At 41.1% G+C, this 27,584-nt stretch overlaps 3 protein-coding genes across 15 annotated transcripts in view; 1 reads left to right on the plus strand and 2 right to left on the minus strand.

The window, feature by feature from the left end:
• Positions 1-2,589: 2,589 nt before the first annotated feature.
• On the minus strand, positions 2,590-6,285 carry LOC109633008 (macrophage mannose receptor 1-like). 2 transcript variants are annotated; one of them, XM_020092589.2, is made up of 6 exons: positions 5,874-6,285; positions 4,973-5,332; positions 4,529-4,867; positions 4,330-4,404; positions 4,057-4,230; positions 2,590-3,963 (listed from the first exon to the last, which is right to left on the minus strand). In XM_020092589.2, the coding sequence occupies exons 1-6, from the start codon at positions 5,941-5,943 to the stop codon at positions 3,602-3,604; spliced, it is 1,380 nt and encodes a 459-aa protein (XP_019948148.1). In that variant the 5' UTR covers positions 5,944-6,285; the 3' UTR covers positions 2,590-3,601. The 2 variants fall into 2 exon arrangements, with proteins under 2 accessions (XP_019948148.1, XP_019948149.1); XM_020092590.2 differs by having other exon boundaries at positions 4,057-4,404; positions 5,874-6,163.
• A 1,500-nt stretch (positions 6,286-7,785) lies between these two features.
• rxrbb (retinoid x receptor, beta b) lies at positions 7,786-15,291 on the plus strand. Of its 7 annotated transcripts, none has more exons than XM_020092847.2 (12): positions 7,786-8,592; positions 9,590-9,783; positions 10,410-10,563; positions 10,825-11,016; positions 11,305-11,358; positions 11,917-12,077; positions 12,253-12,382; positions 12,876-13,002; positions 13,106-13,147; positions 13,261-13,352; positions 13,446-13,551; positions 13,663-15,291. In XM_020092847.2, the coding sequence occupies exons 2-12, from the start codon at positions 9,643-9,645 to the stop codon at positions 13,808-13,810; spliced, it is 1,347 nt and encodes a 448-aa protein (XP_019948406.1). In that variant the 5' UTR covers positions 7,786-8,592; positions 9,590-9,642; the 3' UTR covers positions 13,811-15,291. The 7 variants fall into 7 exon arrangements, with proteins under 7 accessions (XP_019948406.1, XP_019948408.1, XP_019948409.1 ...); XM_020092849.2 differs by having other exon boundaries at positions 10,825-11,004; XM_020092848.2 differs by lacking the exon at positions 7,786-8,592 and adding an exon at positions 8,635-8,835.
• A 332-nt stretch (positions 15,292-15,623) lies between these two features.
• The window catches only part of fhod3b (formin homology 2 domain containing 3b), an 87,189-nt gene continuing 75,228 nt past the window's right edge, over positions 15,624-27,584 (minus strand). For 4 of the 6 annotated variants that reach the window (XM_069536983.1, XM_069536986.1, XM_020092842.2 and 1 more), the window contains 13 exons: positions 26,974-27,546; positions 25,938-26,863; positions 25,179-25,337; positions 24,104-24,286; positions 23,143-23,262; positions 21,612-21,773; positions 21,130-21,320; positions 20,771-20,963; positions 19,464-19,487; positions 18,756-18,942; positions 18,277-18,438; positions 18,106-18,182; positions 15,624-17,937 (listed from right to left, as the gene is read on the minus strand). In XM_069536983.1, the coding sequence (XP_069393084.1) occupies positions 17,932-17,937; positions 18,106-18,182; positions 18,277-18,438; positions 18,756-18,942; positions 19,464-19,487; positions 20,771-20,963; positions 21,130-21,320; positions 21,612-21,773; positions 23,143-23,262; positions 24,104-24,286; positions 25,179-25,337; positions 25,938-26,863; positions 26,974-27,546 (2,963 nt within the window). In that variant the 3' untranslated portion in view covers positions 15,624-17,931. Of the gene's footprint in view, positions 18,183-18,276; positions 18,439-18,755; positions 18,943-19,463; positions 19,488-20,770; positions 20,964-21,129; positions 21,321-21,611; positions 21,774-23,142; positions 23,263-24,103; positions 24,287-25,178; positions 25,338-25,937; positions 26,864-26,973; positions 27,547-27,584 lie in introns of all 6 variants that reach the window. The other 2 variants (XM_069536984.1, XM_069536985.1) reach the window with 2 other exon arrangements.

Here is a 27,584-nt window from a genome sequence, read left to right on the forward strand (position 1 = left end):
TCTCATTTAAAAGTAGGAAGATTTCTATCATTTTGATTATAGAGTCTAACTGAGTTATAATGTATTGTACTATTTATTTAATCTATATATATATATATTTAATATTTTGCTTTTTATGCAATATTCTGTTCATATCCAAAATTGTACATATGTGAAACAAAAATAGAATTGTGTAAAATAGACAACCCAGAAACTTATGATTTAAAAACTTAATGGCAGTAATATGAACTTAAATTTGCTTATGGAAAGTTTTTAATCAAAATCTTAATGAAAATAGAGAAGTAATCCAAAGATTCTTTTAGCACATGGAAGATCCGTCAGCCTCCATTTTACTTTGCAAACCATGTGGCCCTGTGCCAAATGATCTCCTCAACCATTAATAATTGTATACGCTGCACATAGCAAGATATACAAATTGAACTTTTTCACATTTAGCAGTCCACTAAATAAGATAAGCAGCTGATCCACATGTTCAGTTTCGTAAACAAATATAACAGTTTCAGTTTTAGGCAAATTGATAAGAAATTGCGAAATGTAATTCAACGCTGCAGCTTTGGAGAAGGTAAGGAGCCCACAAGGGTTGACTCATGGGATTGAAATGTCCAAGTCCAGGGTCTGGAAATTTTAATAAGTCTGATTTTCTGATAATTACAAATATTGAATTATAGTACACTTAAAAATGTTCCCAATTCAGTCTGAGCCCTGTTAAACCAACATTCATTTAGCAATGATTAAAAGTCTCCTCTTTGCGCACAGCTACATAGAATTTAATCAAATCAGATGTTGATCTCGATGTTATAACATCAAGAAATAAAACTGAGTAAATGAGAGTCTGGGGTATGATGTCCATCCACAACTCCTAGATACAGACAAGTGATACAAGAATTGCGTTTGGACAATCAACGCCAGAATCCCTGTCAAACTCTGGAAGAGCGTCAGTGGCATCTCTTGGCTCGAGGAGGAAATCCTGCAGAGGATGGAGGGTGATAAAATATTACAGATGATTTAAAGCAGATACAAAAATGTCTATAATTTTAAAAAGCATTTGTTTCAGTAGTTGCTGCTTGTTTGGAGAGAGAAGAATTATTGAGCTGTCAAAAGAAACAATCAAAAATACGAGAGTAGCTTTTTCTTTAAAACATTTTACCAGGAAATGTTGAATTGTTTTTATTTGCACATATTCTTCATCTACCAATCCCCTCTATTTTATGTACTCAAAATGTTGTATTAGTGAATTAACTCATTCTTACTAGTAGAAAATAAACTGTTTTAATACTTACATTATGCATCATCAATGGTAATAGTCCCAGAGAAGCATCTATTAATCATGTGTCCTTTTGCATATGAAATATTAAAGTGTTATTCTTTCATTCTAATGTTGTTCAAATATCGTTAAGCCCACGCTCCTCTGCGTCCGTCCTCGACCGCTGCATGTTCAGTTTGCCTGTCCCTGTCCCCCTCTCTGTCTCTTCCCCTCTATCCATCTCATTTCATGCAGGAGTGGGGTTACCTAAGAGACTGGGCCTCAATGGAGAAAATCTCTTTTTCTACAATTAACTGTGAAAGTGACAGAAGGAAAAGAAGGGAGGGATCTAGGGAGGGGTGAAGACTCAAAAGAAGAGGGGGAGAGGAGAAAGACAGGAGCGTGCATGGCAGGTAGAGAGATGTAGAATTAAACACCAATATCTGCACTCTTTTTTAAAAAGTTTCAACTTTGTAGTTATCTGAATTAAATCAAAATCCAGAAAGTGTGTTTTCTCATGATGGTCATGGATAAATTCAGTCCAGGGTTTTTAACCTAAAATTGCTTCATTCACTTCCCGCATTTAACCTTTTGTTTTTAAAAAAAATACATTTTATGAAAAAAACAATATATAGAGAATATTCTATGTTTTTATTCTGTATTTGGTAAGAATGTTTTCACACCTTCAATTAATATATAGTTTTTAGTTTTTTAGTGCCTCACACTTGAATTGGGATTAGGCCCGAATTAGGTTGCATTACATTGATCTAAGTGAAGGTGAATTATGTTTATGACCATAATCTCTACAAATGCAGATGGACTGACCACGGGGTTACCATGGGGAGATGTACACAAAAGGGTGTGGCGTGGGAATGTCTTCAGGGGTCAGGAGTGAGGGTGAAAGGGTCAGAGGTCAGAGCCAGCTGGACAGCACACAAGAGGAGATGAGGGTGAGAAAAGGTGGTGAGGGGGAGGCGGCGCAGCCTCCGACTGACTGGACCCAATGGGACATTAACATTGAACTGATGGGAGGCTCGCTGACCAATGGCCGTTCAGAGAGAAACTAAGCTATGACACACTCATGTGTAATGGTCCGTGGTAATTGAGAAGTGACAAGGCCCTCATTGAGCATGCAAAAGCCGAAATCCAAATTCAGCACCGGATTACAAGATATACGCACCAATATTCAGCGGTTATATGGGATTATTCCATTCACTGATGCAAACATACTCATATACTTATACGACAGTTTTAATTGGTGCTGTATCCTCACGTCTGGATACTATTAAAGGTGATGAAAAACATTACCTTCACTTCTTTCCAAACAGAAATACACAGAAGATATATTTTGTGATACAGGCATATCATTTTATTGTCGGTTGGTTATTTGAGGAGTCACGTCAGCAAAGACCAAATATCATTTATTTTACAACAGTTTAAACAGACAGCCGTCACAGTGAATATTTCCTGTGTTGTATCACTCTTGACACAGTTTCTTCTTTTTTAGACCAGAAGGAGCGTTGATGTTAACATGTACAAACTGACAACTGAAGCTCATTCCAACATGTATGTGAAGATATTATTTTAAAAAAGTAAGGGAGCTTGTACTGTATTGTGCAAAGTAAAAAAAAAAGGAACAATAAAAACATTTCACAGCCAAAAATAAATTCCATGAACCAGCCAGTGTGACGAGAGTGAAAAGAGTCTGTTCACAGATTAATTCATTTTGTACAGTTTGAGATCAAATAACTGCAGGTTTCATCTCTAAAAATGCAGCATTGCAGGTCTCCATGACTTTAAATGCTCCGTGTATCTCCAGTGTGCAGTGAGGACGGTGAGGGTCTTTGAGCTCGGTCTTCTGTGTGGCTGCCGGCGAAGGTCAGGTCAGCGAGGACAGCAGGCCGTCTGAATCAGGGCCGTACTCTGGTGGTCTAAAAAAGACAATCTTGGGGCCCAACCCAGGGGGTCAACATGCAAATATTAACCCCTCGAGTGAAAGGCATAGAGCGGATCAGTGTTCTCACATTACTCTTGCTGCCCATGACTGTGAATGTGCACGCCTACACACCGAGCAAGTTTTTCCATATATAATGAAATTCAGTCTCAACAATAGAGAAGGCAGCTGTATTTTAACAAAGGTAAAAGTATGGCGACATACGTGAATATTAAAACACCCGTGATACCTCTGCTGAAGTCCATCACAGTTGACTGGCTTAGCGTCTCAATAGTCCAAATCATGAATGTTAGATCAACCATGAAAAACAATATGAACATAACCAGCACAAAGGTGTTATTCCTTCACTCAGAATCATTCAAACTGCAGGTTCTACTACATCTGCAGTGTCACAGGCCCTACACTCAGCCAGCACATGTAGAGCAGATGAAGTTCAGTCTCTCTGTCTCAGGCAAGCCGACCCACTGCTGCCTCCCAGTGGCCTTAATGGCGCCTGTAACACCACAGTCATATGCCCGTTCAGGGCCTTGTCCCGGGGCCCAGTTCTGGTAGCAGGCAGACGTCGACCTGGTCCAGAACCAAAAGTTAAACTTGCAGGTGTAGCGAAGGCCGAGCCAGACGTGAGGTGAGGTGGCGTTTTTTGCCTTTTCAGCCACCTCCTCCTGAATTTCCTTGGTGGTAACGTGGACGAGGTCATCGTGGTGCTCCCTGCAGTAAGTCATGGCATCAATCCATGTCATGTTTTGCTGGATTAGTATCTGATTTCCTTAAGGACGACCACACAAAGAGAAACATTTGCATCTGTGTTGCAAAACATATGCAAAATTATCAAATGACACATACGTAACTGTAAACAAACCTGGAAGAACAGACTGATAGTTTCCTCTGGAAGTTAGAGTTGAAAGCCGTGTTGTGCTCTGTGTTGTGGTGGTCACTTGCTCATGAGTCGTGCTGTTGACCTCAGTGCTTGAGGTGCTGTGTACGACATCTGTGGTATTTGCTGTTGTCGTGTCAGCGGCAGTTGTTTCTCCTTCTGTGGAATCATTAGTCGTGTTTGGTTGTTTGGTTGGAGTAGTGGAAGTAAATGTTGTCATGACCTCTTGAGGAGAGGTGTTGGGAGGAGTCGTCGTACTTGTTGGCAGTTGAATTGTTGTCGTAGTCTCTGGGGTCAGTGTCGGACTGGTGGTGGTTGGAAATAATTTCCTTGCTGTAAAAATCAGTAATGAATGAATAGACACTGAGAGGAGGACAGATGCAGCTCTGTTGTATATTGCGTAAGCTTCAAATAAAACATTTCTACAGTATTCCATGAATAAAGACCAACAACTTACCCCCACCACAGATAAACTTGCGTTTGCTCCTGCACTTCAGGTCATTCCACTGCCCTTTGTCTTTGAATACTGCAGCAGTACAGTCCTGATCTTCACGGTAGTTAGGCTGATTGGGTTTCCAGTAACGAAACGATGAGTTGCTTCCGTCCGACCACTTCCAGGGATCTTTGAAGAGGCCAATCCACACAATTTGTGACATGGACACATTACGTACGGCCTCATTCTGTTTCTCTGAGAGTACGTTCACCAGATCAAGCAACAGGTTCCTGCAGTGAGTCTGAGCATTCCTCCATGACTTGGGGCTGGAGATAAACACGAGTTGACTAGATTCACTGTTGCCTGCAAGTGCCAAGAATTTACATTGTTTTATCACATACAATACAATGTGGTTCTGCATTCAAACAGGATTTTTAAAATGTGAAATAAAGAAACAGTTTCAGTTACCGCGACAAACAAATCTCCTCTTGCTTCCACAGTCACTTTCAAACCACTTGCCACCTTCATCCATTGCCGCACATGCATCTTTATTGGTTTTTAGTGGTTCTCCTTTCTTCCAGTTTAAAAAATCCACTGGACGATCAGGCCAGGACCAGTGCCACATCCTCACAGCTCCGGCCTCCAGTCCTATCCAGGCTCTGTTAGCGGCAGTTGAAACTAAACTGGTCAAATTATTCATGTCGGCCAAGTTGTGAACTGTGGCTAAATCAGTGAACGTCTCTCTGCAGTAACTCTTTGCGTCTTCGTAGGACCTTGATTGATCAATAAGATGAAAGTCTGAGGATTCCACAGTAAAAAAGCTGAATCCTGTAGACAGCGGAGGAGACACAGTTTGAACCTCAGCAAGAACAACCACAAAAATATTCTTCGTTCCATTGATTATTTCTAACCTTAAATTGACATAATTTTTCATTCCTATAAGTGACATTTCTTCTCTATTCAAAATTTGTAAATCCTTTATGCATTTTACATTTATCTTGTACAGCAGGACAAATCCTCACAGCAGTTTGAATACCAGCAACAACAACCACAAAAATATTATTTTATCCATTGATCATTTCTAAACTTAATCTGACATCACATACATTCTTAAAAAATAAACTTTTATCAGTGTTTAAAATATCAATGTCTATACTTATTTTATACATTTTACATTCACATCATACAGCAGGAACAATCCTCACAGCAGTTTGAATACCAACAACAACAACAACAATAAGATATTATATTGATGATTTCTAACCTTAATCTGAAATTACATTCTTAAAAGAATACTAAATATTACACCTCATTTCTGCATTTTACACATTTACATTATAAAGCAGGAAGAATAATGCAAAATACAAACCTGAGATTAAGATCAGATAAAGAATTTCACTCCTTTTCATCCGGATGAATCTGTTTTCGGTCATGATCATAACAAACAAAAACGTTGAGAAGAAAATACTAAAAGAAGCATATATGTTAATGTAATATAGTGTTATGAGCAGGTGCTGGTCCGAACATGAGGTGCTGTGCTGCTGTGTTGAGCAGTAGGCTGTCCACAGTGCACTGCTCAACAAAGTAAGAATGCCACTTAGCTTGTTAAGAGACACGTCCCGGGGAGCAACTACAGGCAAAGCAGTTTTTCAAGTTACTGTCCTTCATGCTGCACATGGTACATCGCTGTCTGGTTTGTAGAGATGAAATGAAACGACATGATCAAAGCTCCACCTGCACCAGGAAATGCAGTGATCACACATGGATCACTTTACAAGTCTAATGATAAATTAATGACTTCTCCAGTATTTGCAAATGTCAGCTGACAGCAATGACAATTAGTCTTTGACATCTTGCCAACCAGTGACGAGTCAAGAGTAAAGATGAACCGGCCTTGTTTTGATAACAGGGGCAAAACATGTAAACCACTTTCCCCTTGACCATTGGAAAACATCTCTGTGTTTTTTTATTATTATTATTATTAGCCTTTATTCATCCAGGTTGGTCCCATTGAAATTCAAAATCTCTTTTTGACCTGTCCAAGAATAGCAGCAACATAGTTTCAACAGTCAAAGTATCTCACAGACAAACACATGGATTTGTAACAGTAAACTTATCATCACATAAAACGATTGCACTCAGGAGATTTCACCAGAACCTTAGACTTGTTCAGTCTTAGAAGGTTTTGAAGCTGAAAATGAGTCTGTAAATGAGTCCATGCATAGGTGCCAAATATTATAGAAACTTTCTTTCCTAATTCAGTCTAGACTTTAAAGACAACAAAATCGTAAAATGCTGAACAATTTAAGATTTTGATTAGATTATGAAGATATACTTCATGAATGTAATGCTGCCTGGGCCAAGTATAAGTCAAAAGTGGGTAAATAGCATCAGCCAGTGTCTGTATGGGTCATGGTAAGTGTCCAGGAAATGTGTGTATATTTTATTAAAATATGATATTTTAATCTCACCTTAATAAAGCACTTTTTTTCTATACGAACAATATTTCTGCAGAGTGTATATTATTCTGTTGACTTCTTTTATATTTTTGTATCTCTTGTCTACCTCATTCTAACCTTTATGCTACTGCAACAAGGGAATTTCCCCAGTGTGGGATAAAGATAAAGTTTTATCTTATCTTATTTGAAAAAACATCATTATAAATAGAAAAAGTACTGTGATGTAATGTTTTTTGCGGGGGCTGCTCTTGTGTAAATTTACACTTTATTTTTTAGAAACCCCTTTTTTTTATTTTGATCCCCAAATTATTACTTTAAACAATCTAACCGTGAGAATAGGAAAAGAGACATAACTGCTGCTAAAAAGTCATTACACCTCACTTCTGTAAACTGAGGTTAAAACATCATCATCAACCTGCTGGAGGATGAGGAATTTTAAAGAGGAGCATTAAGAAAAAAGAAACCTTTGTGTTGAAATAGGAAATGGAACATATTACCAAACACCTGGAGCAAAAACACATTGTTCTCCTCCTGTCTCACAGGTAAAAACATCCCAGCAATTTGTGTAGGTGTGGCAGCTCAAATCAGATCAACTACACAGCAGCTCTGTTTGGATTTATGTTCATATTTTAGTTAATCTAAACTTAACAATAAAAGTTTATTAAGGTAAGACACTTTTAGACTGCTGTCAGAGTAAATAGAGATGTGTGTTGTGCCAGTCATTTACCATTTAGCACACTTGAATGCATCAGAGGTATCCAGCTGTGATGACTTCAAATCTCAGAATATCATGAGTCACAAACCACACATGGCATTATGATTATTTTAATACATTTTATTTTTTTATTACGTGGATCTGTATCTTCAAATTCAACACAAATAACACAGATCAGAACTACATCATGTTTTTACAAGTTTCAAAGTGGCAGATTACGAATGTTGCAGTATTTTATATTGGACGACTAAAATATCAAGGCCAAGAACATTCTCTGAAATTATGTTTTTTCTTGTTACAGGGTAAACCTGCATTACACTAATGACACAAAAGAATAATGACAATATTGTACTCCACTGTTTGACTTTAAACACAATGGTTTGAAAACTATCAAACGAGGAAATAATTGTAAAGAGAGACTATTTACAATACTTATACAACAAGTATTGTCATTGTGCACCTGAGTTCACGCATAGAAACTTCATCAGAGTAAATACAGATGTGTTGTCCCAGTCATTTCCATTATGCACACTTGAATGCATCAGAGGTATCCAGCTGTGATGACTTTTCATTTGCTCAAATCTCAGAATATCACGAGTCACAAATGGTGTTATCAGAATTGTGTGAATACATTTTTATATAATTAAAAACTAATGGAGGCAAATGAAGTCAGCGTGATTAAAAGCAGCATGTGGTGCAGCAGGATCATATGACCAGTGTTCTGGGTGGTCCCATGAGAAGCTTCGACTCCGGGGATGCTGGCACCGAGCCGCCATGGCCTGTAAACAACAACAGCAGCGGCAGCGTCAAGTTGAAGGAAACTGGATGTGAGTGTCGGCCTCTCGTTCTGGTTCTTCCCCGAACACGACCAGCATCGTCAAGTGGTTCCCAACAATGCGTCGAAGGAGTGTCTGGTGAGTGATCCGGACCCTCCGACCGCCCCGCCGGTTGTTTTTGTCGGCCACTGCTTCTCCAGACGATCACCTTGAGCCTCGCATTAGCCCGATGCTAGCTACCTTAGCTGAGTTAGCCGTTAGCTAGCAGGCTAATCGCAGAGACCGTCAGAGAACGCTGCGCCAGTTGTGCAGTTTTATTGAAGTCGTCCGGACGCTGTCGTGTTATCGATCGCCACATATGTTTTTTTTATGAAGAACCGGGTATGTGTTAATCTTCGTTTTATAAAACGGAAAAAAAAAAAAACTCAGCAGCGGTCAAACGTATGGCCACTAGTGTTAGCTAACGTTACCTAGCCGGGGTCTTTCCAACATTTACGCGTTTGCAGCTAGCTAACTAGCTAACGATTAAAGCAACATACGGGTGTTGTTCATGGTGAGTGATTATTACACATGTGGGCTCGTGTAAAAACTCCCTGTCAGAGGCTGTTTGGTTTGTGTTTGTGTCTTCTAATCTGTTTAATCGGCTCAGTGTGACGTTGATGTCAGCGCAACTGCGTATCGTTAGCAACATTTAGCAAACGTGTAACGTTATTGCGATGCTAACGGGAGGCAGCTAACTTACTCCAACACAGACTAAAGCAAATGGTAACGTGTGTTGTGGTTTATTCCGAATTAACAAAGCTCCTCTCAGTGTTATTAACCATCAGTGTGTTTTTGCCCGAGCTGTTGGTGATATTGTTAAACAACGCGGATCGTGTGATCCAGTATAGCGTGTAAATGGTGTGGTTCCATCACATTAGTCCTTCAAAGCACCATTTTTGTTTGTGCGTGGTCTATTCGGGGGATTTAAAATGGATAAGTGTCGTCATTATGTGTTAAAACTCAGCTTGCTTCTTATGATTTGTCTCTTAAATGTAATAACACAGAGGGAAAACAACATCTTAAAATGTCTGCTGGTTTTATTCCTATGGTCAATCAAAACATCTCAACGATCTTCTTGTGTCGTCCCCCACAGACTGATATCCTTCAGACGGGACATCCTCCTCTCCACTGGGTTGCTCACTAGCCATGTCCTCACAGCAGCCCAACAGTTCAGCGTCCAACAGCCCCACCAACATCCTGGGTTCTCCTTTCTCAGTCATTAGTCCCTCACTTAACTCCCCCGTGGTCTCCCCCTCTCTGGGATTTGGACCCATCAGCAACAGTCAGGTAAGTGTGAGAACTGATGTCACACTCCACTCAGTTTAGGTGTTTAAGTTGCATGTTGTTTCCGAGAGGCAGATGCTACACATGCTAGTTTAGGGTATACCCCAATGCATTTTCTTACAATATGCACACATGTGGTGAATATAAGTTTGCATGTTATTTGTTACCAGATGCATTTTGTGCACACTAGACACACTAATGTTAAAACACTATTCATCCTTGTAGAAAGGCAAAACAAAAAAGCAGCACGTCTGTTCTGGATAAAATTCCACTAGGTGCTCTTTGGTGCCAGTGTGTTACATCTTGATTCAAAAAAGAAAGAAAATAAACCAAGGGAAAATAAACAAGCCTTTATTAGTGTGCATGGCAGAAATAAAAAATGCGCATTGATTGGGGTGACTACCTTGAAGTAAAGGAAGGATATTTCGCCATGCATTAGTCACACTATTACAGGGTTTTTAATTTTTCCAGCGCAATATGGCCTTTGTTTATTTCACTTTCTTTTCATCGTTATTTATCCTTATTAAAGGTGATTTAAATATGAAAACCAAATAAGCTATGTTATCACTGCATACACTTAACCACTGTATACAGTGTTCAAAAGTTGAATTTTGTTGTACTTTGTCCAGATCTCTTCCTCAGCGTCCATATCAGGGATGCACTCGATCAGCAGCTCAGAGGATATCAAGCCTCCATTTGGCTTGAGGCCTATGCCAGCCCACAGCCCTGGAATAATGTTGTCTCAGAAACGCCTGTGCGTCATCTGTGGAGACCGCTCTTCTGGTGAGTTAGTGCACTAAGAGCAGGATTAGCAGAAGTGAAGCCTCAGCTGGACACTGTTTTATTCTTTGGCAACTATAGTGTGGATAATCCTTTACTATTTGATTTCTCTGCTGGTGATTCCTCAACATTTTAACAAAATAAATCTGTTACTGTACCTAATGAAAATAAAAAATGTCTCTCAGACCTTCACTTTGATTGGTTGTGTTTGGTCCTCCTATTGGCCTCAAAGTTAACATTTAAAAAAATGTTTACAATCTACAGGCAAGCACTATGGCGTGTACAGCTGTGAGGGTTGCAAAGGTTTCTTCAAACGAACTGTGCGTAAAGACCTGAGCTACACCTGCAGGGATAACAAAGAGTGCCTGGTCGACAAACGCCAGCGCAATCGCTGCCAGTACTGCCGCTACCAGAAGTGCCTGGCCATGGGCATGAAGAGGGAAGGTATGCAAGAAGGTTGTATCAGAGGTTTATATTTATACTGAGAGCCTGCTTGGTTTCCTGTGAGTTGTCATGCTGCTGCGAAAAGGGGACGTATATCAGAGATTTGTACAAACAAGAGTTAAGATCATCCGTAAGCATCCACTCTCACCTATGGAGAACTCACCTATGTGAGGGTGGATGCTTGATTAGATTCTCTAAAGGGTGGAGTAGGGCTTATTGGGGATGGTTTATACAACTAACCCCCTCTCCATCTCTCCCCTTCACTCTCTCCTACTCTACCCTTTCTCCATCTTTCAATAGTGGTCAAACATGTAAAATGGATAAAAGAAGATGGAAAAGATGAGGGATGGATGAGTATGGCACTAAAATGCTAAAGCTATTGTATTTAAATGTTACTCAGAGAATTAGCCCATTGTGTTAGACATGCAAAATTCTTCCCTGGGGGATTTCTGAGTGAAAATGACTCAAAAATGTGTGTAAGTGTGATAGTTTAGAAAGTAAACAGTTAGCCAGCTGTAGTTCTTTGCTGAATGTGTGTAACTATACAAATCTGATGCAGTGGATTTGTATTGAAATAGTAAAGGGGGGCAGGGGAGTGAACACATGCAGTTTGATGTCATGTGCAACAGGGCTTGAATGACAGGCTACACAGAGAGACTGGCTAACTGCTGAGAACAGCATGCCCCTCATGGGAACATGCTAATCTACAGCTGAAACTGATGAGATCTGTTTGCCTGCAAGGATGGTTCAAAACTGAAAACACTGACGTGGCCAATGGGGAGTGGGAAGGACAGAGAGGGAGTGCAATGAATTGGAAACTGGATTTTGTCAATGCAGCAGTAATTCTTTCATGTTACCATTATCTCATTCCCTTTTTCTCACCATTATGGTTTCCTTATGCTTTGTCTGCAGCGGTCCAGGAGGAGCGCCAGAGGAACCGAGAGCGCGAAGGAGAGCTGGAATTCAGCGTCGGAGTGAATGAGGAGATGCCCGTGGAGAAGATCTTGGAGGCAGAGACGGCAGTGGAGCAGAAGACCGAGCTTCATTCAGATGGAGGCTCTGCAGGCAACTCTGTGAGTGGTTGGAACAAAGCAATCTGTGGTTGTATATAAGTGATTAGTGTCAGTCATCAACTTTTCCTGGCAGCACGATTAGTTTTAGCTCAATTTTTGAAGATTTCTTAATTATAAATCTGTCATCAACTTGTCATCACAGATATATAACCATTTTAATCTTGTTTGGTTTCAGCCCCATGATGCAGTCACCAACATCTGTCAGACTGCCGACAAACAGCTGTTTGCCTTGGTGGAATGGGCAAAGAGAATCCCTCATTTCTCCGAACTGCCCCTTGATGACCAGGTCATCCTTCTGCGTGCAGGTACGATCAAGCACCTGTAGTCATGAATGATGAAACTTTATCTTTAAAATCAACACAAATAACAGAGATCAGATCTACATCGTCTCTTTACAAGTTTCAAACTGGAAGATTATGAATGTTGCAGTCATTTATGTTGGATGATTAACATAACAAGGCTGAGAACATTCTCTGAAGTTTTTTTCTTGTTTCAAGTTAAACCTGCATTGAACCAATGACACAAAAGAATAATAACAATATTGTACTTCACGGTTTGACTTATTTAAAATAATTTAAATGTAAAAACTTGAATAGCAAGAGTAAAAACCCTAAATTAGGTCGTTGTGCACCTAAATTGATGGAAAGATGGTTTCAGTTAAATATAAGAATATAGCAAAAGAATGCACAAAAAATATTTTATGAAGTTGAGCAAGAGTTTGTCCAGTTGTTTTTTTTCCGAACAAATGTACACAACAGCTGCATAACTAACCTGTGTTTTTTGTATTTCATTCGTCAGGGTGGAATGAGCTCCTCATCGCCTCATTCTCCCATCGCTCCATCGCAATGAAAGATGGAGTCCTCCTTGCCTCGGAGCTGCAGCGAGACAGTGCACATAGTGCAGGAGTTGGGGCTATTTTCGACAGGTACCTTAATAAAGACTTAAAAATTGCAGCTTATTGTAATGCCTTTGTGTTATGTTGTGTGTATGTTTACTATCTGCATAACGGCTGCTTTTATTTAACACAGGGAGAGTGTGCAGAGTGCAGAAGTCGGCGCCATATTTGACAGGTAATTTTATAATATATCATTTATTATTTAAATATTTATGAGAGTGTTATTGTCATCTTCTCTTTGAATTTTACATGTACAACTTTTCACTTTTTCCATTTGTTGTTTTGTAGGGTTCTTACTGAGCTCGTCAACAAAATGAGAGATATGCAAATGGACAAAACAGAGCTGGGCTGCCTCCGAGCCATCGTCCTCTTCAATCCAGGTACTTTTCAGTGAAAGACACAGCAGATATTTTAGTGAGAGATTTTTTTTTTTTTTTAAGTTCCTAATGAAAATATTTTGCATCTCCCTGCAGATGCTAAAGGGCTTTCCAACACCAGTGAGGTGGAGCTCCTGAGAGAAAAGGTCTATGCATCATTGGAAGCTTACTGCAAACAGAAATACCCAGAGCAGCAGGGAAGGTAAATGACTTCAGCTTTGACAAACCTAGCAGAGTTCGATTCATTTGCTTCACATCCCTGGTGCATTGTTTACTTTGTCAAACTGAACAACCTCCTCTTTCCTCCCTGTAGGTTTGCCAAGCTCCTTCTTCGACTGCCAGCACTACGATCCATTGGCTTAAAGTGCTTGGAGCATCTCTTCTTCTTCAAGCTGATTGGTGACACACCTATTGACACTTTCCTCATGGAAATGCTTGAAGCTCCCCATCAGTTGTCTTAGATAGGAAATGCGTACTGTGGTTAGGTTGAGATAGCTGAAGTCTAGTAAGCTGGAGTGGGACTGGAGTGGCACTTTAAGTTCATTGAAGATATGTCAATTTGTCTCACTTCTCTCTGGGTTACACTTTTCTTAGTGCAGCACAGATTTGCTCTTTAGACCAAACCCAAGGCATGGCATGATCTACATGCTGGTGCTGTATATTGAAATAACTTCATGAGTAACTATGGTTTAAAAAAGTATTTTTTAAAAACAATGTAAACATTTACATATTTCCCTCACAGGAATAGCTATAATTTGGGTACACATTTTTATATAAACTTTTAGACACCTTAAACATTAAGCTTCAGTTGTTTCTCAAGATGAACTGATACCTAAACAGTTTTTTAAAAAGGAAGTTAACCTGAATTGTGAGTATCCATCAAGGATGTGGTCTTCTTCTATAGTTTCCAATTCAAACCAGACAACAGCAGCTCTGAGTTCTCTTGAATCCATTGCAGAATTTTAAAATTCCAACAGTGACCCTGGGATGGACGACAAGTCAGTGATTTAAACTGTCAGGTCGGACTCTTACATGTTGATTGAGGATCAGCTATGTGTCTAGTAATATACAGGTAGTGTTGTTTACTTCTTTGCCATTTTATAAATCTAATCACTTTGTGGTTGACGATTAGACTGCACTGCACACTTGCTATGTACTATTTCTAAAACATACTTTTAATAAACCCCTGGCCTCTGAAAATGGTCAGGTGTTTGTCTTTTGGTGCTATTTCAGAGATAATTTGACGTTGGTGCAGATGCACATCGAACCACAAACCTAAGAAAAATATGCAAAACTGAAAATCCTTCTTTTTTTTTTGTTAATCTTTGTTGAAAATGTAGCAATATAAAATGTAAAAAAGAGCTTTCTGCCTGTCCGTCATTCAGGGGTTTTACAAAGTAAATCGTGTCTGGTGGAAAGGGAATACTCCATTTTGTAATTTATCTATACAATTCTAAGGTACTGTGCAAAAGTAATTGTTCAGGGAAAATGTACATTGATAAATTTGAATTATGATTAGGAGATACAAATTATATAATTCTTATTATGTTCCCTTTGTTTTTAGTTTTCAGCTAGTATAAAGCAGAACGTGTCTTGGGTTGCACTGGATTTGCTGAGACTGTTTCAGCTAAATTTTCCCCCTTTTTGATGCTAAGTTGTATTTCCTACACCCCACCGCCCTCCCCTTTTTTTAAAGGTAGCTGTCTTGTTCGTTGTAATGTTTCTGCAATTTATTAAAAGCAAACCATAATCACATTTAGATCCATAACACCTGTGGAAATAGGAAGTTTAAACAAGACCAAATTGAGGTCTGTGTGATGGCCATGTGTAAACACCCGATGAGCTGGATTGGTAAGCTTGTCATTGACCTCTGTATGACCTTGATCATAAAGTGACTTGAAGCATGGGTTGTGTGGACTAAAAATAAAGAGGCTTAAGTTTTTTTTGGTTTGTGTTTTTCCTTTACCTTTTCCTGGAGGAAATGAAGAAAACAACACAAACTTTAGTTTGGCTTTATTGATTGATGGCTAAAACGCCTTGAGGAGGATTTTAACTAAGATAAAAAGTGTTTATCAGTAACAACTTACCAACCGCAAGTTCAAAGTGAATACAAAAATCCCTGATTTACACAAAAATCGTAATGGGTTCTTCCCTGACCCACACCACTTCCCTCCACCAAGTTTCATGGAAATCCATTCAGTTGTTTTTGTGTAATCTTGCTGACAAACAAAGCAGTGAAAACATAATGAAAGACAATTAAAATAAACAATCAAGACATTTTAATGAGCCTTTTTATTGTAGTTGTTACATAGTTTTTGCTGTGGGCACAGAGATGCAACAGAAGCCTTGTTTGTGTAGTGCTCGTGTCCCAAGTTCCACAGTGATGTTATGGCACAGGCAGCGACGTGTGAGTGTGTGGTTAGCGAACGTTAAATGAAAAGAACAAAAACGATGGGTGCAATGAAATCTAAAGGCTTCTAAGGGATTCCACAGGAGTAGCTGGTAAATTTAAAATCAGTCCATGAAGTAAAAAGTTTTCATCAACACTCACACAAACCCTACAGCTCCAACGACCACAGTGAACCTCCCTTTGTTTCAAGCAGAAGTGACACCTTTTTAAACCACCTTAAATTATATTTAGAATAATACTGCTTTTAGTCTATAATACACTATTCTACACATGGAGCAAAAAAAACCCACAAGAACATAAAGACATCGCCATGACATGTACATCATTTTACAGCATTGCCCTTTATTACTTTACACATCTATTATTTCTCGTTTTTGACAAACGTCAGTACAATCTGGGAAAACAATGAGCCCTTCCCTCGTAACTTCAGGTCTACTTTGCATGCTACACATTGAGTCTAAGGTGCTGAATAGTTTTCAGTAAAATCTAAATGAAACAAAAACAACGTACTGCTGGTGTGTTTCTTTTTTCTCTTGTAGCTTTAGCATGGTGTTGCGCTAGTTTCCTCTAAATGGCTATGTTTCCATCACAAAAATCTGCGAGTGGATGAGTTAACTTTGCAAATTACAAGCCATGATATTGAGTTTAAGGAAACATGTTATAGTGTAACCAAGGCCATTCCAAATTAAAAGCACATTGCCAGTTCAAACACATAATGAAAAGTTAGAACTGCAGGCTCCTTATTCACTTCTATACACGTTTTAACGTAGATAAATTAGATTTTACTGTGCGCCCATATTACTGATTATCATGTAACCCCTGATGTTCACATTCATAGTTAAATAATGAAAGAATACTCTACATGACAAACTGAGATCTCCAGTGAACTACATGTTAATTGGGCCTGATCTATTTTTTTTTAACTGTTACATTTGTACCTAGATGTCGACTAGAATGGAACAACACACGCCCATATTCTACAGTAAGGCCACAGGATACAGCTAATGTGCATAACCAACCCTAAGTTGTCATAAATACGTTAAAGCTATCTTCATAACAAAACTATTTGATCCAAGAGATAACATGGAAATTAAAAGAAGAACTGAAATTCTTGTCAGGACAAGTTTTAAAAACACTGGTTTAAAAATAAATCACAGCTCATGGTGATGATTGCAACATGATGGTCTCACCCCTCACAGACTGCACATTTGTAGTAACATCTCCTTGATTTTTTTATTTTTTTATTTCCCTGAAAACATCTTAATAAATAACGGTCTCTGAAAGGCACTCTGAAATGTGCAGCTCATAGTTTCTAGAAAATAAAATGACATAACTTATGAATGTTGCTCACCTGTAACATTGTGCCCCAAACTCAACCTGTCCCCAACCGTCAGTGAGAGAAGGTCACGTGATGACACATAACTAAATATGTTTGAGACGAGCATTAGTCTGAGATGTCTCTTTCTCCTCAAAGAGAACTTGGATCGTCTCTCCGGTAAATTCCTTCTCAGCCGGTGAACTAATACACGCATGCCTTGAACCTGTCGACGTTGATTGATTTGATTAAAAACTGTGCTACTGTTAAATTGCTGGTAAATTGTTGAGTGTATTTTCAGATTCAGATGTCAGAGTGGTTCATCAGTGTCAAGGGATTTCACATTCCATTGATACTTTCGCATCCAGTGCAATTTGTTTCTTATTTGAGCACCTTCTTGAGCAACATGGAACAGAAACACAAAACTACCACAGTAGTATATAACAGAATAGCTCTGCACAAATCCATCTATTCAATAGATGAAAACGTCTTTTGATTCATTTTGATGCTAAAGCTGCGGGACCGACACTAAACCCGAGTCAGTGAAGAGTCTGCACCACACTCTCAGCCGTCTTGATTCAGTCAAGGCCACGGAGATTGAAGCTCACGCCCTGCCAGCTCTTTTCACAACCTTGTCCTCAAAAAATACACTTTAAGCGCGGGTGTTTGTGAGCGATGTCACGTTCGAAGGGTGATGGTGATTAGGCCTTGTGAGTGCAGATCGACGATGTTTATCCAGCAGCAGCAAAGCTCGGTGGTTTGAATGCGGCACTCTGTTTTTGCTCCCTCCGCCCTGCTGGCTTGTGAATAAAATCTTGGTTCAGCCTTCTATCCTCTCTCCTCAGGAAGCACTTGCGTCAAGCCTATGTAAACCAAAGGCAAAAAAAATGAGATCAACTCATCAAAGCTAAGGGGGATAAGTGCCAAGTCAGGGAGCAGAGGGATGCCAGGGTGGTGGTGGGCATTGGAGGGGGCAGTAAAAGGGCTTCCAGGCATTTTAATGTCCAATGGGATCCAGGCCCATCTCATACCTGCATCTCCGAACCACTGGACAAGCCCAGAGCGCTGGCCTCCTCCGTCGTCAAACCGTTCTTCAGTGTCCGTCTCACTGTGCCGTCAGAAGAATAAACGCACAGAGGAAATGTTATAAATACAAGCTTTTTGTGTTTGTTGTGTGTTGCTGTGTAGCTGACATGTCTCACGTGATTTTCGGTTGGCGCGGGATCGTCTCCTCTCTCGAGGTTGCGTCCGCTGGCTGGGCCCCTGAGTGGCTGACCTGACAATCCTCTCCATGATCTCATCAGCAGTGTCGTCTGTGCAGTTGACTGGGTCATCACTGGCAGAGCACCATGGGGGAACACGCCCTAAACCATAAGAACAATACTTAGCAGGTGTAGTGTCATACAGCTGAGGTGTTTATGTGAGTGCATATACCTAACACTTAATCTTGTCATGTTTATCCATATCGGACAGCCTGACATCTTCATGTTGATATCATGCAGTTAATATGAACTAGTGCTAGTAAGAGATTAGCTTGAAAGCTTCAGGTAGAATGAGATCGGGAGAACAAAAAGGCTCCGGGAGCTTTTATAGCCACAAAGCGAGTCTCAATTCTTTGGAAGGAAGATGAAATGACAACAGAAGCTGTGTAGGGGTTGTGACAAATGTTTGTGAGACGGACCTCTGACGCTGGCTGCTCTGGTGCGTGTGCGGAGGCCCGGCACAGTGGACGTCCCACTCCCTCCGTCAGACAGGCTGCTCTTCAGCACGGCCTTCATGTTCTCATGTTCGGCTGCGTCTTCAGCGCACTGGATCCCCTGAGGTTGGATCTCCTGTGCATCTGACGGGGAACTGCCAAATTTACCACTCTGCACGGGGTGGAGGGAGAGCCCGCATTGCAAAATGTCATAAAAGTTATTCGAGTGAAGGGTTTAAATGTCAAACTTGTTATACGGGTCAACAAGTGAAACAGCAAATTTCCAACACAGTTAGTCATTTCAAAGAGCTACAGAATTGCTTCATGACAGTTTCTTGCAACACCGCAAACATGCCAGGTTGAAGAGTTCAGCTCTGACTCCTCCTGAGCGCCATTATTTTCCACCAGGAAGTATCTCAGGCTCCTCCTACTAAGATTCACTTCAGCTGATATCATGCAGCCGCCTCTTCTCTCCCTGTCAACACCATCAAGCTTCCTCATTCATGAGCGGTCACAGAGGCATATACGTGCAGACATACACATGTCAATCTTATTAATGACTCATCCTTTGTTACTCCTCAATCATAATTAATTAACCAGTTATTGTTCAAAGTTACAGTCTGTTTGCATGTTAATCAGCACACAAAGTTAGCATGCACTTGTCTGCACACAGACTCACCCCCCCCACCCTACCTCACTATCATCGTCATCCTCACTCTACAGAGATGAAGGAGATAGACAGAGATATGCAGTGAGGTGTGTTGTGAATAAAGAACTGTTCACGGCTGGTGTCAAGTGAAAATCTTCCAGGAAGCAGTCTGAGGTTTTTCAGACGTGTAGACAGACCACATTCACATAATGACGCAGCGTTTTTTTTCTCAAATCATAAAGAAGCTCACAGTTTAGTTATGAATTTAAAGGAATAGTTTGGCATTTTGGTTTTATGCTGCGATAAGGAGACTGATTCCAATCTAATGATGAAAATGAAGCTGGATTCATGGGTCAGTTAGCTTAGCATAAAGACCATAAACGAGGGGGAACCGCCTCAAAGGCAGATTAATCATACTTTGGAATTGATTAATCTTTGTGGTAACCAACACATATTACCACAAAATTTGGTGGAAGGATGTGGCACAGGAAACTGATATTTATCAGTAATTTATAAACAGATTTTTATGAAACGTAATGGAAGGAGGGGACATGGGCTGTCTTTAACTTTGCAAGTTGAGCCCTTGGCTGTGTCAATCTAGTTGGAAGCTGGCTCCTTGTACTTTTGCATTTAACAATGCTTCCTGTGATCATCTGCTTTCAGTCTGGTTAAGCTAAGATGAGCAGCCACTGTTGTCAGTATAATTTCAAACAGATAACAGAGTTGTATCAATCTACTCAACTAACCCTGGATAAGAATCAGGGTGTTTCACAAGATGTCAAACTATTTCAAACACGACAGAAAAAGATCGAAAACACAACGGATACGCACAAGCTAAGAAACAAAGACTAAACACCTCTGAAAGAGCGCAGTTAAGGTGTGGGTCTTGTTATTGCTCCTTCAGGGACATCCAAAGGTTTGAATTTTCACACAGTGATTGAATTAGCGTCCCTTTGAAGACCGAGGGGCCCCTGCCAGCGCTCTCGCCGCGGAGTCCGCTCTGAGCAGCCGACTCCTCTGGGTTTAAGGGATTTTAATCATGCAGGGAGGTATTTGCTTTGGATTTTCTTAGCCTGCTGCAGCTACAGAATGGGATACACCAAAAACAATTCACTTGATTGTTGTTACAGTAACCTATACATGTCAGCGTCGAGAAACTGTGCTGATGTCATGACAAATGTATGCCGTGTGCATGTCACAAACGGCCACGTTTGGTGCTTTAACCAGATTAAGAATATAACCAGTGTCAGGGGATTGTTCATATTGTTTCCTAGAATTGAGAAAATGCAAACTAAACAGAGACAAGGATCAGGAAATGGAGAACGTCCACATGTGACTGAAGACCACTTACATCTGTTATCATTTTCCCCCTGGTCTTGTTCCTCTCTCGGTGGTTTGCCCTCTTCTGTTTCTGCTGCAGCACACGTTCTCTTGTTGTGCGATACTCCAGGGCAAACTCGCTCAGGATTTTGCTAAAACGATGAATGCTGACCTCACGTACCGCATATATTGGATGGCCCAGGAACAGCAGGAAGGCATGAAACCTGCAAAAACATGTTGTCATCATGAGACACTCTGGTGGAAACAATGCTTAAACTTGCAAAAATATGTAGTGAAAGTCACAGTTGAAATTACAAAAACTAAAATAAGTGATTATAACATTTAGCAAAATGCATTTTAAGTTTTAATTCAATTCAACATAGAATATACCTGTTGATGATTCTCCGGTGCACAATCTTCAGGATGATAATTCTCTCTGCGCAGTCTTTGAGGAAGTCGGACATTTTTTGTTTCAACGCTGGTTTCATCTCATGTTTTGCAATGACCTTGAGGTGATCCCATGATGCTTTGCACCTTCGCTCCATCTGGTTTAGGTTGTCTTGAAGCTGGTCAGAGTCCACCTGACAACATTGAATTCAGTGGATTCGATTGTGGGGTGGCATATATAGAGTTTTTAAAATCTATTAACAGCTGAAATTGTAAAAAGTTTTCACAAAATGTCTTCATACATGGTAAATATATCTGATTTTTATCATATATATGCAACATGGTGATAAAGTGGCCAATAAGCCTTGGTGGGGGTAGGCGCTGTCCGTGTTCCCGTCTAGTTTAACATTACTGCGACTGATATTGTATATAAAAATCCAAACCCATGCTTTTCAATGTGCTTCTGAATAGTAAACCAGGCTGACCTTTGTCAAGCGGGTGATGGCTCCTATCTCCGAGTAGAGATCAGTGCTGTCGGGAAACTTCTCCACCACGATGGCGCAGGCATGGTGCAGCAGAGACTGTTTGTGAACCGTGTCCTTCACCTCCGGGACTTTCTCCAAGTAGCTCAGCTCAAAACCTTTAGCCTAAAGGTGCATGAACACACAGCAACACGTTCACAATGTGAAACAGAAACAACTGTCTGAGATTAAAATCAAGGGCCTCTACTCCAAGACCAAATTGCAGTGAATTTCCTATTTGGTGCAGTCAAAGGGAAAAAAGGGCTCAATGCAGTGTGCCAAGTAGATATGTAGATTCATTAAACTGGGATTATCAAAACCACGATCTACTTCAGTCCTTACCGACCGCTCTGCTCAGCACAGCAGGGCTAAAATAAAAAATAAAAAAAGGCCAGAATGCATCACGAAGGATCATAATCTGAACAGGATCTCCCTTGTTCTCGTGCCAGTTTTAAATGGCTTACTGCAAAATATAAATACAGCCATTATGTGCAGGAACTACTTGTTTTGATGTTGATGACTTATGTTTCCTTTTGCATGTTTGGGTCTCATATCCCAGATGTTCACTCGCAGGGCTGCAGTAAACACAGACATGCCCGTCACAAAGTGAGACACACAAAAAAAATCAAAAGTAATAAAATAAGAGAACCAGATGCAAGCTCACACACAAGCAGCCACACAGGCACATTCAGAAAACACACAATTGCACAACTCCCTCATCCGTTTCCCTCTCACACTGACAGACAGGCAGAGAGACAGACAGGCAGACAGAGAGACAGACAAACAGACAAACAGACAGAGAAACAGACAGACAGACAGGTAGAGAGACAGACAGACAAACACAGACAGACAGACAGACAAACACAGACAGACAGACAGACAGACAGACAGGCAGACAGAGAGACAGACAAACAGACAGAGAAACAGACAGGTAGAGAGACAGACAGACAGACAAACACAGACAGACAGACAGACAAACAGACAGACAGAGTGAGAGACAGACAAACAGACAAACACAGACAGAGAGACAGACAGACAAACAGACAGATGCAGACAGGCAGAGAGACAGACAAACAGACAAACACAGACAGAGAGACAGACAGACAGACAGACACACAGACAAACACAGACAGAAAGACAGAGAGACAGGCAGAGAGACAGACAGAGACAGAAAGACAGACAGACAAACAGACAAACGCAGACAGACAGAGAGACAGACAGACAGACAGACAGACAAACACAGACAGACAAACACAGAAAGAGGCAGGCTCAACAGAATCCTCCACAAGCATTTTATACTGTAGAAGGACAGCGCCTGCTGCAGACAGTCTGACAGCACATTCTTCTACACACAGACTCCACTGTTATGCTTGCCAAATAAATATGTTGGCTTGGGAGGAGGCGTGTGGGAGGAAATGGAGGAAGTGAGTGAACGACGCACAGGGAGAGTGAACAGAAGAACGTCAAAGCCATATAAGTCTTGAAGATCACTCACACTGGTGCCGTTGAGGAAATTGCCGATGGCCAGCAGTGTGGTCAAGATGTAGCGGAGTGTCCTGTTTTTCTCTAACTGGTCCATCCCTTCCTTCAGGTCCTGTAGAGGCTCGGCCACTTCCTGAAACAGTATGAAAACACATTTCAATAAGGATGTTACCTGTTCGCATTTCTGCTAATTAATTCTGCTCTTCTTCTCTCCTGATCAAGATGCACAATATGATGATCAAAAAGAGGAATTGGTGTTTAAAACAATTATTAGCGTGTTAGAGGAAAAACTTAACACAACTGTCATGTCTGTATGGAAAATATGAAGCTACAGTCAGAAGTCTGTAGTCTGTTCGCTTGGCTTAATATAAAGAACAGAAACATGAGACACTGCTAATGTTGCCTTACTCTGTCACAGTCATGTCACCAGGCCAACAGACAGTCCCACACTGACTTTATATAAAGATGGACGACATGACAGCTCCCTTAAAGTGAAGCCAAATCATCTTGATCTCCACCTGGTGGCTGGATGCAGTATAGTTCATAAACCCTGCCTCTTCTATGTTGGCAGATCACATGATATTAGTCTTATTTGATGCATGATTGACAGCTAAGACTGACTTGTGATTGGTCAAGCGTGTGTATCAGCAGGACCTCGTACCACAGCTCTATCTCTTGGTCGGAGAATGTGGCTCCAAAATTATGTTGATCGCGGAACATGGATACATTTTATCTTCACAAATAAGTGGAGACTTGTCCTCTATCTTTATCTCTGGAGCTTCATATCTACCTCCCAGACCTGAAAGTGTTATCAACATTCCTCTGTAACTCCTGGCATGGAGGCAACTATGCCCCAAGAAATTCACAACAGCATGTACAGTATATTATAAAGAAAAAAAAAACCACAATAATGTGTGGTGCTCCGAAGTGTGATGTATCTGCATGTGATCAGAGTGAGCAGGAATGAGTCTGACCTTCTCTATAAGCTCATAATCCATCTTGAATGCCCACAGCTGCAGGCGAGCAGACAGCTCTGTGATGGAGGAGAGGGTGAGCAGGAACTGCTCAGCGCTGCCCAGGGGAATATCAGGGTTGACCAGCTGAGCCTCCTGGATCCTTTGCTTCTCCTCCTCTGTGGGGATCATTGTCAGGATTTTCTGGACCAAAGAAGGGAGAAATGAGAGGAGGGGTTAGGAACGGAGCAGGCTCATAGATTCCTGTTTTTCAGTGTCTGTGTAAAAGGTTTTACATTATATGTCAGGGAGTAAATCATAAAGATGGAGGGGGAAAAAAACAATGCTGGCATTTTTAACTCTGTTTATCTACGATGTTTCCAGCTTCCCCACAAACTTGTGTGACATCTGAACTTTCAACCTCGTGTTCGTTGTCTGGCTGAATATCCCTCCAGAGACAAGAGGTGGAGAGGAAACCTCCTCTCTGCTGAAAATGAATTCAAGCAGGAGCTCTGAAACCTGCAGGTTATATAACACCAAAGTGATGACAACACCGACCATTACCTGCTGACGTCCCCCATAGGTTTGTATGTCTTTTTAAAACAAGCTGAAAATCTCTGTGATTAATGAGATCAGGCAAAAATCCAGCCCTGCAGCCAGAAAATCACATGATATGTCAACATTGTGTGCTGTCCAGTGCTAAATCTCTAGTTCAGGGGAATCCACCAGTGTATTTTAGTGTGCTGGGTTAAATATCATTCATGAAAACTGTATTTATTTTGGACCCAAAGAGCATGAATGGGTTTAATGTGATGTGATTGCACTAGTCAGTACTTAGAATATGCAGAGCAAATTTTAATGTATGTGTCCAGAGACAGAATCCCATTAGAAACTGAAAGGGCATTCAGAAAGCGCATAGCTCCACCAAGGGTAAAGCCCTGTCTTGCAATGATAGAGAAGAAATAAGATTTATTGAATCTGCTCCAAAAGTTAAAAGGTTTTTTCTTGATTCATATGCCACCATTCCACCAAGTTTAAAAAAAAGACAAACAGCAATTCAGTCAATCAATCAAACAATCAATCAATCAATGCTTACCTCAATTCCCTCCTTGTTTAGTGCGTACTCATCAAAGTTGAGGATGGCAGTCTTGATGGTGCGGGGAGGAGGTAAGACGGTCAGGCCTATGTTTATGGCGTTGCTCCTTTTTGAATCCAGGACGATGATTTCTTGTCGTTTGCCATCAACAGCTGCTTTCTATGAGAAACACAAAATGCCATCAGAAATAAAAAACATGAAATCATGTATCTTGAAAGGTTGACAGAGTTCTTCATAGTTCAAATACTTTAATGCAATACATATAAAAACATTTTCACAAAATGGAGATGTCGCTCACTACAACAAAGTCGTCTGTTCCTCTCATTACAGAAGACGAGATGATTGGATAAGCTTTTTTGATTTAAAAAACAAAATCAAAAGGCTTCATTGTCTTATAGTGAGCATGAAAGAGTTCTCAAACCGCGGGTGGAGCTTAAGGACAGTAACTTACAGTCATGGGATTTCTGAATACTTTGATTCTTGTGTGTGTGTAAGTGTGTGTGTCGGGGGATTATTTGCCCTGATGCTGGTGCTGCAGGAGGTGTCATTGAAATAAAACTAACAAGGAGTTAGTGAAGAGCTTAGAATCCATAATTTCAGCCCTGAATTATCTCACTTATAGAGAGAAGGGCTCCTCTACACACAATTATCCTTTTAGATGTCTGATCGCAGGAAGGCCTGAGCTGACTGTGAAATAAACCAGCTTTCTTCAAAATGCTATGTTAATGCTACTGTGAGAACAGAACAGTACTGAGTTACCTTCGTGACAGGCAGCTCCTTGGATTTAGACTCAAACAGCTGCTCCAGTTTGGACGTGTCCAGTTTAATTGGCTCCAGTTTGGACCAGAGGGACTCCTTACAGAATTTATGGCTTTTACACTGCCAGTCCACAGGACGCACCTCGTTCCAGAAGAGACGGATTGTCTTCTTCTTCTTCTGGAAGAGAGGCACCTCCCCTCGACTGAGCTGAGGGGAGGGTGGAGGGATAGGGATCATGAACGGTGGGGGTGGCGGCATCATTTTGCCAAGCATAGGGGGAGGCGGTGGGCACCCAAACAGTGGTGGGGGTGGTGGCAGGGCAGCGTTGCACAGAGGAGGGGGAGGTGGTGGTATCAGGTCACTTGACCCCATCATACTGTCCATATCTAAAATGTCCAGGTCGTCCTCCTCCCTCAGGTCCGTGAAGTCAATTTCTTTGATCCGCAGCTCCCTGGGAGATGCCATCAGCTGATCCCAGATATAATCCGACTCTTTCTTTGGAGGTAAAGCAGATGAAGCAGCGGTTGATGAGGATTTGTCCGTCTGCTGCTGCTGCTGCTCTTTTGAGGCCTCCACCTCAGGAAATGTCAAGCCTTTGACCAAATCTCCAAACTTCTCTGCCACTGCTCGGACACTGCCCTGGTTGTCTAGATGTCCCACCTCCATCTTCTTCACATTTTCCTCTCTGGCTTGTCTGTGAGCCTCCAGGGTGGAGATCCTGCTGGCCAAACTAGCCACAGCGGAGTCACTGACCTCTGTCTCCTTCTCGCACTGACATTTCTCTTTCTCTGTCTCACCGACATTCTCTTCATCCACGTTGGGCGCTGTCTGAGCGTAGAGCATGTCCAGCATGAAGAGCTTGCTGTTGAGAATTTTGTTGCACTGGTCGTTCACATCTGCGTCTTTAATGCACTGAGTCCATTGACCTGTTGATGTTGGAATGGACACAATTTTAATTCAAAGAGAAATAAAAATAGATTATAAAAGTAAATAATAATAAAATCAAAATAAATAATAAAATTTGCACCAATCATACCTGCGTCAATATCACCACTGAGCTTCTCCTCCCGCTCCTCCCTCTCCAGAGTGCTACTCGTTGAAGAGATGCTAGATGCAGAGCAGTTGTCTTTTTCATTCACCTCTTCATTCTGTCTCTCCTTCTCACTCAGCAGCACACTGTCTTCTACATCCCTTTCCATCGGCTGCTCCTTCTCACACTCCTCTAACTCCACATCCACCTCCACATCCGTCTCTCCCACCTCTGTTACGTCTGCTACCTCTGCTTCTTCTACCTCCACTTCTTCTACCTGCTCTTGCACCTCTGCCTCATCCCTGCACTGTTCCTGCTCCTCAGGCTTCTCCTGCTCCGGTCTCTCCGGTCTCATCTCTCTCTCCGTGCCGGACTGTTCATCTGATGCCGGCTCTGCCACTACATTCTGGTGAGACTCAGCAACATCCTCCGTCTCTGCAGGCGACTCTGACTTAGTCTGCTGCTTCTCTGTCTCGGGGGAGGGAGGTGTGGGGGGAGGTCCCGATACTGTTAATTCTGGCGCTGGACTTTTGTTCCTTGTCTGTGGGTCAAGGTTTGGCTCTGAGATGTGGTCTGTTCCTGGAAGAGAAATGAAAACAATGAGCGAAAGAAAAGTT

Source organism: Paralichthys olivaceus, chromosome 13, assembly GCF_024713975.1.
Source record: "Paralichthys olivaceus isolate ysfri-2021 chromosome 13, ASM2471397v2, whole genome shotgun sequence".
Taxonomy (NCBI): Eukaryota; Metazoa; Chordata; class Actinopteri; order Pleuronectiformes; family Paralichthyidae; genus Paralichthys; species Paralichthys olivaceus.